General features: G+C 44.4%; 1 protein-coding gene across 1 annotated transcript; it reads left to right on the forward strand.

Annotated features, from left to right (window-relative positions):
* The first annotated feature begins 1096 nt into the window (after positions 1-1096).
* On the forward strand, positions 1097-8581 carry LOC143925537 (E3 ubiquitin/ISG15 ligase TRIM25-like). Its single transcript, XM_077450016.1, has 2 exons — positions 1097-1218; positions 6141-8581. Exon 2 carries the CDS (start codon positions 6142-6144, stop codon positions 7717-7719), a length of 1578 nt encoding a protein of 525 aa, XP_077306142.1. The 5' UTR covers positions 1097-1218; position 6141; the 3' UTR covers positions 7720-8581.
* The last annotated feature ends 6742 nt before the right edge of the window (positions 8582-15323 follow it).

Raw genomic sequence — 15323 nt, forward strand, 5'->3', positions numbered from 1 at the left:
TCCACGTCCACGTCGCCTATGGTAAATTTTGGGTAACAAAGTTTATTTTATTGGCAATTCCAGTGACGTCAGCAGAGAGTAGACCAATCTCTGCTGAAAACAGGTCACAGGAGTGCAAAACAAATTGCTCTCCCGTGATCCATAGGAGAAGCCCAGCCAAACAAACTTTGGCTATACTTCTCCTTTAACTGTAGTGTATTTGTTACTGAAAATATGGGTTTGATAATATCGCATGATAATACAGTGTCATCTATCAGTGCCCATCAGTGCCAGCTCTCAGTGCAGCCCCATCAGTGCCACCTCATCAGTGCCCATTAGTGCAGCAGTGCCCATCAGTGCTGCCCCATCGGTGCCACCTTAGCAGTGCCCATTAGTGCAGCCTCATCAGTGCCTCCTCATCAGTGCTGCCTTATCAGTGAAACCTATCAGTGCTGCCTTATCAGTGCCCGCCAGTGCTCCCTCATCAGTGAAACCTATCAGCGTCGCCTTATCAGTGCCCCCTTACCAGTACCCATCAGTGCCCACCAGTCCAGCCTCATCAGTGCCACCTTATCAGTGCCCATTAGTGCAGCCAAATCAGTGCCCATCAGTGCCTCCTCATCAGTGCCCATCAGTGCTGCCTTATCAGTGAAACCTATCAGCGCCACCTTATCAGTGCCCACCAGTGTTGCCTTATCAGTGAAACTTATCAGCGCCACCTTATCAGTGCCCACCAGTGCTGCCTTATCAGTGAAACCTATCAGCGCCGCCTTATCAGTGCAGCCCCATCAGCATACATCAGTGAAGGAGAAAAAATTACCTGTTTGCAAAATTTTATGAAATTTTTTTTTTTTTCAAAATGTTCTGTCTTTTTTCCTTTGTTTAGCAAAAAATAAGAAACCCAGTTGTGATTAAATACCACTAAATGAAAGCTCTATTTGTGTGATAACAATGATACAGTGTGCAGTGTTGCATGACCGTGCAATTGTCATTGAAAGAGTGACAGCGCTGAAAATTGGCCTGGGCAGGAAGGGGGTGAAAGTGTCTGGTAGCCAAGGGGTTAATACCACTTTTAGTATGGCAGGTCCTCTGGGTCACAAAGGGGTTAAACTAGGTCTCTGCACAGCTGAGCACAGAGGATTGTGATAAGGGAAGGTTCTCCTCACACTCCCTGAGTGCTTTTCACAATTTCTGAGGTTGGGGCTTTGATCGGTTTGCAAACATTTCGTATACTATAAGGTACATTTAACTTCCATTGTCATTTATTAATTTCATGGACAGGGAGCAGAAAATGTCTATATAGGGAGCAGGTAAAAGAAACCTGTCCAGAGAAGTTTGGTGTCTTCCTTCTGGAAGTGCTAGTTGTCTGGCTTTTTCCAATGCATGGATTGAAATTCTACCGGTTCAGCAAGAGCAAGCCAGATATATGTGCTTGTACTGAAGTTGATCTACTGACTGCCTTCTGCCCTGTTGGGTTTCCTCCCTGTTCAATCAGTGCCACCGGCTTTAGCCGGCAGCGATAATCATTGTATTCTGATGGCGTGTGTGGATTTTTTTTTTTTTTTTTTTTTTTTTTTTTTTTTTTTTAGTAGTTTTTTTGTTTTGTTCCCCCCAAGGGCCAGTTCACAGCACATGTATTCCAGTGCCTTTTTTTTTTTATTATTTTATTTTATTTTTTTCTGCATCCAAAGTGCATAGAAAGTAGGTTACATTGTTTCCAATGGTATAATTTACACCAGGAGTGCCCAACCTGTGGCCTGCAGAGCCCTCTGATGTGGCCTGCGACCTCCTGCTCTGGGTTGGCAAGCCCAGATTGCAGGTTGCCTACCCGCCATGCCATAGCATCAGTGTTGTGAGTGAAGCCAGCGGTAGAGGAAGCAAGCAGCTGCGGAGCAGAGCCACATAAGCCAATGCTTCCTGTATAGCGCCGGCTCCTGTCATAGGTGGAGTGATGCCAAATGCACTCTGCCTGGGACAGCAAGTTCATTACTAAAATCACAGTGTATATATGGGCATATCTGTTCTGCAGTGGTTACTGGGCTGCTTTTAAAACTGATCTTCAGGTGTAGTGCAGAGCACCTGGGGCTTACCTGCACTGAGCCGTAGACTTCTGGTTTTACCTGTAGGTTTGGTGCGCTTTCAGAACGTGCACCGCCCCTGCAGGATATGATAGAATTCTATGGCAAAGTACAGCTAACCCGTAGGAAAGCCACAAATGCACTGAGCTGCATCCATAGTGTGGGTAGACCGCAGACCATCAGTGTAAAAGTAGCCTTATGCCGCGTACACACGACCGGACTTTTCAAGGGACTAGGTCCGACGGTCTTTCCAAATGAACGGACTTGGCCACACACAATCACACCAAAGTCCGACGGATTCGAACATGATGACATACAATCGGACTAGAATAAGGAAGTTCATAGCCAGTAGCCAATAGCTGCCCTAGCGTCGGTTTTTGTCCGTCGGACTAGCACACACACACGAACGGATTTCTCGGTCCGGTGGTAAAAATTTAAAATGTGTTCTATTTCTAAAGTCCGCCGTATTTTTGTCAAGCAAAGGTCCAATTGAGCCCACACACGATCAAATTGTCCGACGGACTCGTTCCGTCTGACCTTTGCTGTCAAAAAGTCTGGTCGTGTGTACGCGGCATTAGGCCCCTTTTTTAACATGATCTGTCTGACCCAAATTGGATCCTCCATTCACCTCCATGTCCGTTTACACCTGCCTATCTGCCTACTTCCAGTCCGATCTGCTAAAAAAACAGAAGTGGATGCGTTCCCTTCCATTTTATCAGATGAGAGGGCCCATAGAGTAGAGTGGGCTGTGTCTGTGTCCGCTTTGCATACGCAGAGTGGACGTGGACCTGTCATCTGCTCATTGTGGCCCGTGATTGGTTACTAAGTCGTTTAAGTGGCCCTCACTCTTTTAAAAGGTTGGGCACCTCTGGTTTACACCAATGCTTGCTGTTCCAGGGGAAGGAAAAAAAAAACATGCTGCAATTTTCCTGGACTGTACTGGAACACAGAATGCATAGAAAAAACGCACACACTAGAAAGCACCTACATGCATCAAAAATGCACCGGACCACAGTGGAAGAAAAAAAGCATCTGCAACACCTCTGGAAAAGCGCATGCAGAAATGCAACCGAAACAAATATTGGAATATGCTTTTGTGGTGTGAACTAGAATCCATAAAACATTTTTGCAAATCAAATTGTTTGCGTGAAGGTTATACCATTTACAAACTATTGTGTGAGTGTATACGTAGTGGAATTTTTCTTATTTTTTTTTTTTTTTATACTAGTAATGGCGGTGCTCAGGACTGTGATAGTGTGGTGGGCAATCTGACGATGGCTGGGGGAACTGACTGGCACTGACATCACCAGTGCTACTAATTCAGTGATCTTATACACTGGCTGGAAAGGGGTTAATATCTAGGTGATCATAGGGGGTTAACTGTGTGCTGTTTTTACTAAGTGATATTGTGTGTTTGTTTTTTTGTTTTTTTTTCTTAAATGCATCAAAAATTCAGTGCTTGTGCTTTTGATGCATTTCGGCTGCGTTTTTGCTGGTTTCTCCCACATAAGAAACCTCCTCAAAAATGCATTAAAACACTTCAAAAATGCACCTGGAAAAAACGCACCAACCATGACCTGCATAGGTTTGAACCTAGCTTCTAATTGTGTACAGGGGTATACAGTGCTTTTGGAAAGTATTCAATGATTTCAAACAAACTTCTTTCACGTTGTCATTATGGCGGATTGTTTGTACAGTTTTGAGGAAAATAATGAATTTAATCCATTTTGGAATAAGGCTGTAACATAACAAAATGTGGGAAAAAAGTGACGCGCTGTAAATACTTTCCGGATGCACTGTATGTCCAATTATAAATGATGTCATTCTTATTATTGCTACTAAAAATCTTGTTGAATTTTCCTCCATCAAAATGTTGCTATGGGGGTCCCATGACGTGTAGTTGGGCCCCCGGTCAGTCAATGTTCGGGAATAAGCCACTAGCATAAGGACCACCATAATTGTTCCAGGTGTGTTTGTTTTTTTTATTATTTTTTTTTTCCTTGCGATTTTAAAGCGGAGGTCCACCCTAAAATGGACCTTCCGCTCATCGGAATCCTCCCCCCCCTCCGGCGCCACAATTGGCACCTTTCAGGGGGGAGGGGGGTGCAGTTACCTGGATAATCCAGGTAACTGCACCCACTTCCGGGATAGCTCTCTGCGGAAAGGGGCGTAGATTACGCCCCTTTCCGCAAGTGCTCGCCCCCTTCCGCAAGTGCCCCGCTGCCTGCTGGGAAACACACAGATCCCAGAGGCAGCGGGGACCGTCCTTATTGCGCAGTAGGGAACCGGGAAATGAAGCCGAAAGGCTCCATTTCCTGATTCCCATACCCAAGATGGCGGCGGCAGCACCCGAGTGACGATCTAAAGATCGGCTTCGGGTGCCGGCATCGCGGGCGCGCTGGACAGGTAAGTGTCACTATTTTAAAAGTCAGCCGCTGCAGTATTTGTAGCTGCTGGCTTTTAAAAAAATAAAAAAACGTGGAGTCCCGGCGGACTCCCGCTTTAAGGACAATTACGGTTCCAGAGCTGGCAGCCTCAATGCATTTGTTATAACCATTCCTCTTTCAACCCCTTCCTGCCCGGGCCATTTTTTCAGCTCTGTCACAGTTTGAATGATATTTGCGAGGTCGTGCAACACTGTAGACATGACTTAGATTTTTTATTTTTTTATTTTTCCACACAAAACTTTTGATAGTATTTTATTCACCACTTGTTTTTTTTTATTTTTATTTTTTTATTAAATAAACAAAAAAGACCAAAAATTCTGGGGGGAAAAAAGTTTTCTATAGTTGATTATAGAATTTTGCAAATGGGTAATTTTTCTACTTCACCGAGGTGGCACTGATGAGGAGGCCCTGATTATCGGTGTAGATGTCCCTACACAAGCCAGTTATCATCTCTCCTTTCCTCATGCTGTCAGCGTGAGGAAAGGAATGCAAATAGCTGGCATGTGTTTACATCATGATCAGCTGTGATTGGACACAGCTGATCACAAAGTAAATGGCCACTGTGATTTGGCCCTTCAACCCCCGATCTGTGATCAGATGTGTCCTAAGGATACAGAGATCAGAGCATGCAGTAGTGGGCTCATGGGAAGCGTGATGCCCTCCTGGAAATGTGCAATCATGCTGTAGCCGTCATTTGGCAAATGGTCGGGAAGTCGTTAAGTGTTTATAAATCCAGTTAACTGACCTCAGGTGACATACAGAGATGAAACAAATCCTCGTAAATAAGTTTTTTATTTATTTATTTTTTCCTGCATCTGTTCAAAGTACTGAATTTTATAAAGTTTGTCTGAGCGTTCAGAAAAAATGGGGTGGAAAGCTGACATTATACTCTGCAGAGCACAGTGATGAGAGCTGATTGGAGGGAAGAGACACAGCCTTCCACACAGCACATAGGAATAGCGCTAAAGCTGTCAATCTGCTTAAGGTCCCTCCCCTGTCACCATTGTTCTCTTGGTGTCAGGAAAACTTATCAACATGAATTGCTTCTGACAACAGAGGAACAAAGCAGCAGACAGAAATGACACTTATGCCGCGTACACACGACCGGACTTTTCGAGGGACTAGGTCCAACAGACTTTCGACGGAGTTCTGACGGACTTTCCAAATGAACGGACTTGGCCACACACAATCACACCAAAGTCCGACAGATTCGAACGTGATGACGTACGACCGGACTAGAAAAAGGAAGTTCATAGCCAGTAGCCAATAGCTGCCCTCGCGTCGGTTTTTGTCCGTCGGACTAGCATACACACGGATTTCTCGGTAGGAACTGGGTCCGGCGGAGTTCCAGCGGAAAAATTTGAAACCTGTTCCATTTCTAAAGTCTGTCAGACTTTTGCAAATCAAAAGTCCGCTGCAGCCCACACACGATCGAATGGTCTGCCGGAATTGTTCCGTCGGACCTTTTGATGTTGAAAAGTCCGGTCGTGTGTACGCGGCATAAGTGTTATTTGAGGCAAGTACACACTATAGAGGGATATGCTTTGTTGATATTTCATGTCTGAGATTTACAACCACTTTAAAAAAAAAAAAAAAATGTCACATAACATGTCCTTTTTAACTCTGATCCTTCTAGGATGACTTCATCTGATGATCTGGGGGAGGAGCTGAGCTGTTCCATCTGTCTGGAAAGCTACACGGACCCAGTATCCCTGCAATGTGGTCACAACTTCTGCCAGAGTTGCATCAAATCTGTGCTGGATACCCAGGAGAGGTCTGCCGCTTATACGTGTCCGGTGTGCAGGGCGGAGTATTTAGAGCGCCCTCAGCCAGAGAAGAACAGAAATCTCTGTAAACTCGTGGAGTGTTACTTACTGGCCCACCCAGAGCAAGAGAAGACCAAGATGCCGTGCACCTACTGTGATTTTCCAGAACCGGCTACTAAGATGTGTCTTCAGTGTGAGACCTCTTTTTGCGGCAAGCACTTGAGTCACCATAACAAGTCCGTTGACCATTGCTTAATAAACCCAACAACTTCTCTTGAAAACATGCAGTGCTCCACTCACAAGAAGATGCTGAAGTATTATTGTTTCGAAGACGAAGTTTGCGTCTGCATATCGTGCTTTGCCGTGGGAGAGCATCGGGGACACTTGGTGCAGCCAATCTATGAAGTCTCCGAGAAGAAAACAAAGGAGATGAGGAATATTTTGGAAACTCTGATGTCAGGAAAAAGAGAATCAGAAAAGGGTCTTCAAACGGCCATAAACCACGTAGAGAAAGTGCAGAGGAATGCAGATTCTATCGCCAAGAAAGTCAATGGATTGCTTGAGGATATCCGAGACCAACTGAACAGTCTGGAGAGGAGAATTTTAGGAGAGCTCAACAGGCAGACCAAAGCGATTAGATCGCAAGTATCCAATCTGATCAAACAGTTGGACATAAAATCAGATCGGCTCACTCGGAGTATTAACCGTATTCAGGGCATCTGCAATGACGAGGATCCCTTTTCCATCTTGCAAAGGCAAAACTCGGCAAGGGGTGTTTTTGAAAATTTTCCTGAAGAGGAGAAAACAAGCCAACTCATTGGTGACCTGAACGAAGGTTTGGTCTCCAATATCTTGCACACTGGTCTGTTGGATATTACAAATGCCGTCAAGAAAAATATCCACATATGTGATATGTCGCCGCTGCTAATGGACGACAGAACGGCTCACAACAAGATGGCATTATCTGTGGACTTGAAATCCATGGCTGACTCTGATATAAACCATGGCCGGCTGGGGTCTCCCCTGAGATTTATGGTTTACAACCAGGTGCTGAGTGTAAATGGCTTTAAAGAAGGACAGCACTACTGGGAAGTAGAGGCTAGCGTTGCTGGTATATGGGACATTGGCTTAGCCTATCCTAGCATTGAGCGAGATGGGAAACAGTCCGGTATTGGCGATAACAACAAGTCGTGGTGCCTGCGCAAATACACCAAAAAATACATGGCAGCCCACAACTCCAAAGCTCAGTCGCTGCTTCATGAACAATGCTCTCAAGTGATTGGAATCTATCTGGATTACGAGGCTGGTAGACTGTCCTTTTATGAGCTCTTCCACCCATCTAAAGGGTTATACAGACATATACACAGCTTTACTACCACGTTCACTGAACCGTTGCATGTTGCAGTGTATGTGGATGATGGGGCCTGGGTCACATTCAAGCACAAGTAAACCTTAATTGCCTTTCGCACTTAAGCATTCTCATTTTGGGGGTACAACCTTTCCTTTTTTTTTAACGGGTCGAATTTTATTGTTTTACTCAACATTAAAAATACAGTAACAAAGAGGGTGCAACCTTAAAGCAGACCTGTGCTTTGCCCTTACAGGTTCTCTTTTAATGCCCCTTACCCAGCATTACGTATCGCCTCTTATCTCCCCCCCATTACACTCTTCAACCACTGGTAGCAATGAAAGAAGCCTATGAGCTACTTGACAATGCCCAATGTGACAGCAATGGCTTTTCACCAAGCACCAGTGAAATCACATGGTAGGAAGGAGAGTGACTTGCATGCTCCCCCGTACCTGGAAGTACTGGGTTTTATCTTTACTGCCAGCAGCTGAGTGAAGGGAGGGTGAGTATACTGTGCTGGGAGGGCTTTGAGTGGATTCCACTTCCTGGGTGGAATAGACAGTCTACCACGAGAGTTTATGAATTCACCCATGCCTCCACACTGGCTTCTCCATATGTTCCTTCAATCGGTGGAGGAACTTCCCAGGCAGGGTGTTGAAGGTTTAAAAATGAAGGCAAATAATTGAACCCTTTTTGAGCCGGCCTTAAATTGAGTGGTCAGTCTTAGGCGGGGTTAACCTTTTAGGCAGAGATGGACTGTAGGAAAGTAAATTGCATGGTGGTAGTGTCCTACTTGCCAAGATGAAGGTCCACCATGAAGATATATTAACTCAGACATTCTGCATAATTGCAATACATTCCCAAAGCAAACCCAGAATGTTTTTTTAATTCTTTTGGTTTATTGTAAAATCTGAAATACTGGAATTTTATTTTAATGAATAAAATTTGAATGTATACACCTAACATCTGAGTCCTTTCCTTTTTGATCTCTGGGACAAGAAGGGAAATATCCCCAATGTGGACACAGATGGTAAAGCAGCCTATAAATTATGGGCTGCCAACGCATCGTGATGGATTAGAAAACGTGCATGACCCTCTTTTCATAATGCTGTGTGTGTGTGTGTGTGTGTGTGTGTGTGTGTATATATGTGTGTATATATATATATGTGTATTTGTGTATTTTTATATATATATATATATATATATATATATATATATATATATATATATATATATATATATATATATATATATATATATATATATATATATATATATATATATATAAATATTTGGGGTGCCATTAGCACCACAAAACAGGTGAGTTGTAGAAATGCACGTTATTTAGTAAGGAGAAATTAAATTGCTTGCTACTGCTGGCCTAATTTAGAAAATGCTATTTTCTCTGACTGTTATCATGTCCCGTTGGCTACAATACTTTGAGTCACTGACTCAAAACAAGCATACAGATGAGAAAAGTCCTTGGTCCTCAGCAAATTTGTTGCAGGGGAGTGACTCGCTGGTCCAGATTAAATTATCGGTGGTACAGAATGGCAACTCTTTCGCGCAAAACCTTTGCAAATTTTAACAACAATCACGTCACAGTGATGAATTATAGCGGTCCTGTGCCTACTATTGTTTGGAACACTAATGCAATTATTAGACTTGTGTGATTTTTTTTTTTTTTTTTTTTTTAATTCAGAGTTTGGATGTATCTGAATCACAATGGTAACAAATTTCAACAAATCCTGAAATAAATTCGAACCAAATGATCTGAATTAGAAAGAATTAGAATTTGAAACCTAATGCGATGAATACAGTAAGGTTTAAAATAAGATTCCTACCAAGGGCTTCATGTACACGGGACGTTTTTAAAACCTCTCCTGCATGATATAACTTGACAGATAGTAACCGTTATAAAATTTCCATTATGCTGTGTTTGTGGTGTGGGGGGGGGGGGATGGTTTTCTTCCAAATAGTCAAAAATGTATCTCCATGAAAAACTCCTGTAAAACCAGCAGAGGTTCCACTTTTGTTTCCATTTGCCCGCCCCCCTTCCGATGCCATACTTGGCACCTTTTTCAGAGGGAGGGGGGACAGGACACCTGTTTTTCACAGGTATCCTGTTCCCACTTCTGGGAGCCTTAGTCGCAGGTATTGTCACCGCCCGGGCTTCCTCCTCCTTCTCCAGCCACCTGGCCAGTAGGAGAGAGGAGCCTCGCGGATGTGCAGTAGGGTTCCCGGTGTATCCGATTATTTAAAGTCAGCAGCTTCAGTATGTGCAGCTGCTGGTTTAAAAAAAAAAAAAAAAAAAATTTCTTTTTTGCAGCAGTGGGTGGACCTCCACTTTTAGTGTGTGTGTGTGTGTGTGTGTGTGTGAGGGGGGTTGTTTTTTTGTTTAAAGCCTCATGCACACGAGACGCAGTTAAACGCGCGTTCAGATGCAGTTGGACAGTTTTTTCAACTGCACCTGAACTCATTCAATGTTATCCTATGTGTCCATGCACACAGTCTCGTTTTTTTCCGTTTATATGCAGTTGCGTTTAATCTAGTTTTTCCAGAAGCAAAAAAATGCGTTCAGAAACAAAAATTTCTGCGTTTCAGACGCAAAACGCGGCAAAACGCCGCTACCGCGTTTAGCCGCGTTTGCGTTTATATGCGTTTTTTAAAGGTGACCTTTTTTTTTACATTAAAAATCTCAAAAATGATTGCAAATGATGAAAAACCATTAGAAAAATATTTTAAACAATTGCAATTGCAAGTGGACAATCCACAACTTGTGGCAAGTGGACAATCCACAACTTGTGGCAAGTGACATGGCAGGTGGCAAGTGATGTGGCAAGTGGACAATCCACAACTTGTGGCAAGTGACGTGGCAGGTGAAGTGGCAAGTGACGTGGAAAGTGGACAATAGACAACTTGTGGCAGGTGACGTGGCAAGTGACCTGGCAGGTGACGCGGCAAGTGACTTGGCAGGTGACGTGGCAAGTGGAAAATCAACAACTTGTGGCAGGTGACTGGCATGTGACGTGGCAAGTGGACAATAGACAACTTGTGGTAGGTGACGTGGCAAGTGACCTGGCAGGTGACGTGGCAAGTGACTTGGCAGGTGACGTGGCAAGTGGAAAATCAACAACTTGTGGCAGGTGACTGGCATGTGACGTGGCAAGTGGACAATCCATAACTTGTGGCAGGTGACGTGGCAAGTGACGTGGCAAGTGGACAATCCACTTGTGGCAGGGGACGTGGCAAGTGACGTGGCAAGTGGACAATCCACTTGTGGAAGGTGATGTGGCAAGTGACGTGGCGAGTGGACAATCCACAACTTGTGTCAGGTGACGTGGCAAGTGGACAATCCACAACTTGTGGCAGGTGATGGGGCAAGTGATGTGGCAAGTGGACAATCCACTTGTGGCAGGGGATGTGGCAAGTGACGTGGCGAGTGGACAATCCACAACTTGTGTCAGGTGACGTGGCAAGTGGACAATCCACAACTTGTGGCAGGTGATGTGGCAAGTGATGTGGGAAGTGGACAATCCACTTGTGGCAGGTGACGTGGCAGGGGACGTGGCAAGGGACGTGGCAAGTGGACAATCCACAACTTGTGGCAGGTGATGTGGCTGGTGACGTGGTAAGTGGACAATCCACAACTTGTGGCAGATGGCATGGCAGGTGACGTGGAAAGTGGACAATCCACATCTTGTGGCAAGTGATGTGGCAAGTGACGTGGCAGCTGACGTGGCAAGTGGACAATCCAAAACTTGTGGCAAGTGGACAATCCACAGCTTGTGGCAAGTGACGTGGCAAGTGGACAATCCACAACTTGTGGCAGGTGACGTGGCAGGTGACGTGGCAGGTGACGTGGCAGGTGACGTGGCAGGTGACGTGGCAGGTGAAGTGGCAAGTGACGCGGCAAGTAGACAATCCACAACTTGTGGCAGGTGATGTGGCAAGTGACGTGGCAGGTGATGTGGCAAGTCACGTGGCAAGTGGACAATCCACAACTTGTGGCTGGTGACGTGTCAAGTGGACAATCCACAGCTTGTGGCAGGTGGCATGGCAGATGACGTGGAAAGTGGACAATCCACATCTCGTGGCAGCTGACGTGGCAGCTGACGTGGCAAGTGACGTGGCAAGTGGACAATCCAAAACTTGTGGCAAGTGATGTGGCAAGTGGACAATCCACAGCTTGTGGCAAGTGACGTGGCAAGTGGACAATCCACAACTTGTGGCAGGTGACGTGGCAGGTGACGTGGCAAGTGAACAATCCACAACTTGTGGCAGGTGACGTGGCAAGTGACGTGGCAGGTGATGTGGCAAGTGACGCGGCAAGTAGACAATCCACAACTTGTGGCAGGTGATGTGGCTGGTGACGTGGCAAGTGGACAATCCACAGCTTGTGGCAGGTGGCATGGCAGATGACGTGGAAAGTGGACAATCCACATCTCGTGGCAAGTGACGTGGCAGGTGATGTGGCAAGTGGCGTGGCAAGTGGACAATCCACAATTTGTGGCAGGTGACGTGGCAAGTGGACAATCCCCAACTTGTGGCAAGTGACGTGGCAAGTGGACAATCCACAACTTGTGGCAGGTGCCGTGGCAAGTGACACGGCAAATGCAAGTGTACAACTGCTCTCTATGCTGCTGCTACTCACTCTGATCAAAATAGCAGAATTAGTTAAAAAAAATGCTTTGAGAGCTTGGGGAGGGTCTACATGATGTTATCTTTATAAACGCGTCTAAACGCAAATGCGTCTAAACGCGACATGCAAACGCGGCAAAACGCGCGTTTCAGCTTTTTTTTAACAGAGGTTTCATCTGCGTCTCGTGTGCATGAGGCCTAAGCCTGGAAACCGGGCCGGATTAACATAGGGGCTATTGGAGCTGCAGCTCCAGGCCCCTTTCTCAAGATAGGCCCATTTGCCCAAAAAAAATCAAAATAAAAAGATCGACTTCGAGGATTGTAGCTCGGCAATCTGGAGTCACAGAGACCCCACATTTGGGGGGTAGGTAGCTAAAGACCAACTCCAGCACTGGTTTAAATATGGGGCTGCTATCAGAAGCTACGTACAGAGCGGCCAGTTTAAATACAAGCTGGAACACTCTGCAGCAGACTGAGAGGATGAACTCGCAGTGCTTATAATAATTATTTGTATATTACTTATGATAATTAACCCCTTGCCACCCAGGCCCATTCTGAGACTTCTCTCCTACATTTAAAAATCATCATTTTTTTTTATGCTAGAAAATTACTCAGAACCCTCAAGCATTATATATTGTTTTAGTAGACACCCGATGGAATAAAATGGTGGTCTTTGCAACTTTTTATGTTACACGATATTAACCAGTGCCTACCCAGGGACTGACTAGTATCTCTTCCCAGCCTGTCCCCACACACCCTCTCACCTGCTGACTTGTAAATGGGGCAATCACTCCCGCAGTGTTATTGTGTTCTGCCAGTGAATACAATGATTAGTGTTGCTAACTATAGCTGACAGCACTGATTGTTTTGGGAAAAACTTGACAGGCTGGTTGTACTCAAGTCGGTTAATAGGTTGACTTGTGTAAAACCAGCTAGCCCATACATAGATCGACTATGACTGGTCTCTGCTTAATTGGTGTAATTTCAATCCATGTATGGCCCGCTTAACCACTACGCAGTCCCTAAACATCCTTCCACAAACCTTTACATTTTTCCTTCCCAGATTACTTCATCCTCCTCTCCTATACATAGTGCCCACTGTCATACTCTCCAAACTTCTCTCCTATACATAGTGCCTACTGTCCTACTCTCCACACTTCTCTCCTGTACATAGTGCCCACTGTCATACCCTCCGCACTCCTGTACATATTGCTCACTGTCATACCCTCCACACTCTTCTCTTAAACATACTGCCCACTGTCATACCCTTCACTCTCCTCTCATGTACATAGTGCCCACTGTTAGACCCTCCACATTCCTCTCCCTCACCTGCACATGCTTCCCACTTTTATACCATCCATACTCCTCCCCTATGCCTCTTAACCCACAAAAACTGTTCTTTAAAATTATACTGAATATCCTCAATGTTACCAGCTCTAGAATGGGCACACCTTTGTTAGTTCAACTAAAGGAAATCTCACAGTTCTCATATTTGTTCTGCCCCATTATTAGTCATTTAATTTTGTAATTACTATTGTGATGTATAGAGGAACACGGGGATGTTAGCTACTCTAAATATAGCACTTGTAAAAAAAAAAAAAAAGCATCCCTGAAAATATTTTTGAAATGTTGACTATGCACTAGGCACTGCCCAAGGGCCACAGGGTCAGTAGGGAGCCCCATTAGAGGCTCCTGTGATATTAAAGTGGTAGTAAACTTTTCTAACATTACTACTTTTTAGAGGCCCTGGGGTAGGTTATGCCATAATGTACAAGTATGCCCAGCATATTAGCACATTAGGGTACACTTAAATTGTCAGACTGAGCCCTCCAGTACTGTGATCAATCCGGTGGGGCCTGGGCACTTCCATCTTCACCCAGTCTTCCTTCTGGGTTCTGTGCCTTGGTCACTTGCCTTGGCCAGGCTGCGTTGATGTCATTCCCACACATGCTCATGTGCATCCTCTTTAACTCATCCCCCCCCCTTTCTATCTCATCCTCCCTCCCTTACCCCTCACATGTCTTTCATCCCCTTTCTCTCTCGCTCTCATCCTCCCTCTCTCTCTTTTATTTAATTTGTTATAACAAAAAATAGTTTGCATTTTTATTTATTGTTTCTAAAAGGGCCCACCAAAATCCTCAGCACCAGGCCCATGATGTTCTTAATCTGGCCCTGCCTGGAAAGCATTGCACCTACCATCTGCAGATAGCGGGTGCAATGCAGGGCTCTTGCAGACTCTCTGTAATCTGTCTGCCTCTACATTGTACGGTCAAACAGTTACTAGCAGGAAGCATTAATCAACTATCATTAATGATTAATAGTTATCCTCGTGCCACAATGGTTCAAACAGCAAAAAAGAAACTATGGTTGCAGCAAAAACACTGACAGGGGTGCAAACCCTCCCCTAGAAATGTGATATCAGGTAAATAAATGGTGTTGCGCTCCACAAGAATAAATCAATCAAATAAAATAAATGAATAAATACTAACAAATAATGCAAAAGAATAGCTACATATGACTATTCAAAACTTATTACTGTAAATCTGCACCTTCTAAAGTGCATTAGTGCCAACCAAACAAAATTCAATCAAATGCAATGTGCATAATCAAATACTCCAAATAAAGTGCATGCAGTGAAAATAAATTAATACTAAAAATGTAAATAAATTCAGACAGTAAAGAATAAATTACTGAAAATATAATAATTCTAGATTGTGTCTCAGTCCATAAGGTGCATACAGTGAATACGATTGCAATAAACTGTGTCTCAATTCATAAAGTGCATCCAGTGGAAAAAAAAAAAAAAAAAATCTTGAAAAACTGTTGAAGAAAAGTCCATTCGAAATAAGAATGTCTCTTATCTATAACATCAAGATAATCTATATCAAAACATGCAGTATGTGAATCCACACTGTGCCATGAAGTAAACTAGCTCTGTGAAAAGAAAAGGTAATAATAATTCCACCGGTGATCTTGTGAATCCTCCGAGTTGGGTGTTTACAATGGCTACCTTACCTTCCTGCTGTAAGGTAAACCGCAAATAATTCCCAATTCCAGCAGTTAC

Source organism: Lithobates pipiens, unplaced genomic scaffold (genome assembly GCF_037356315.1).
Source record: "Lithobates pipiens isolate NorthernLeopardFrog02 unplaced genomic scaffold, aLitPip1_a1.2 Scaffold_22, whole genome shotgun sequence".
Taxonomy (NCBI): Eukaryota; Metazoa; Chordata; class Amphibia; order Anura; family Ranidae; genus Lithobates; species Lithobates pipiens.

Bases quoted from the DNA above. Each gene is read 5' to 3' on its own strand.
- LOC143925537 (XM_077450016.1), top strand. From the start codon at position 6,142: ATGACTTCATCTGATGATCTGGGGGAGGAGCTGAGCTGTTCCATCTGT.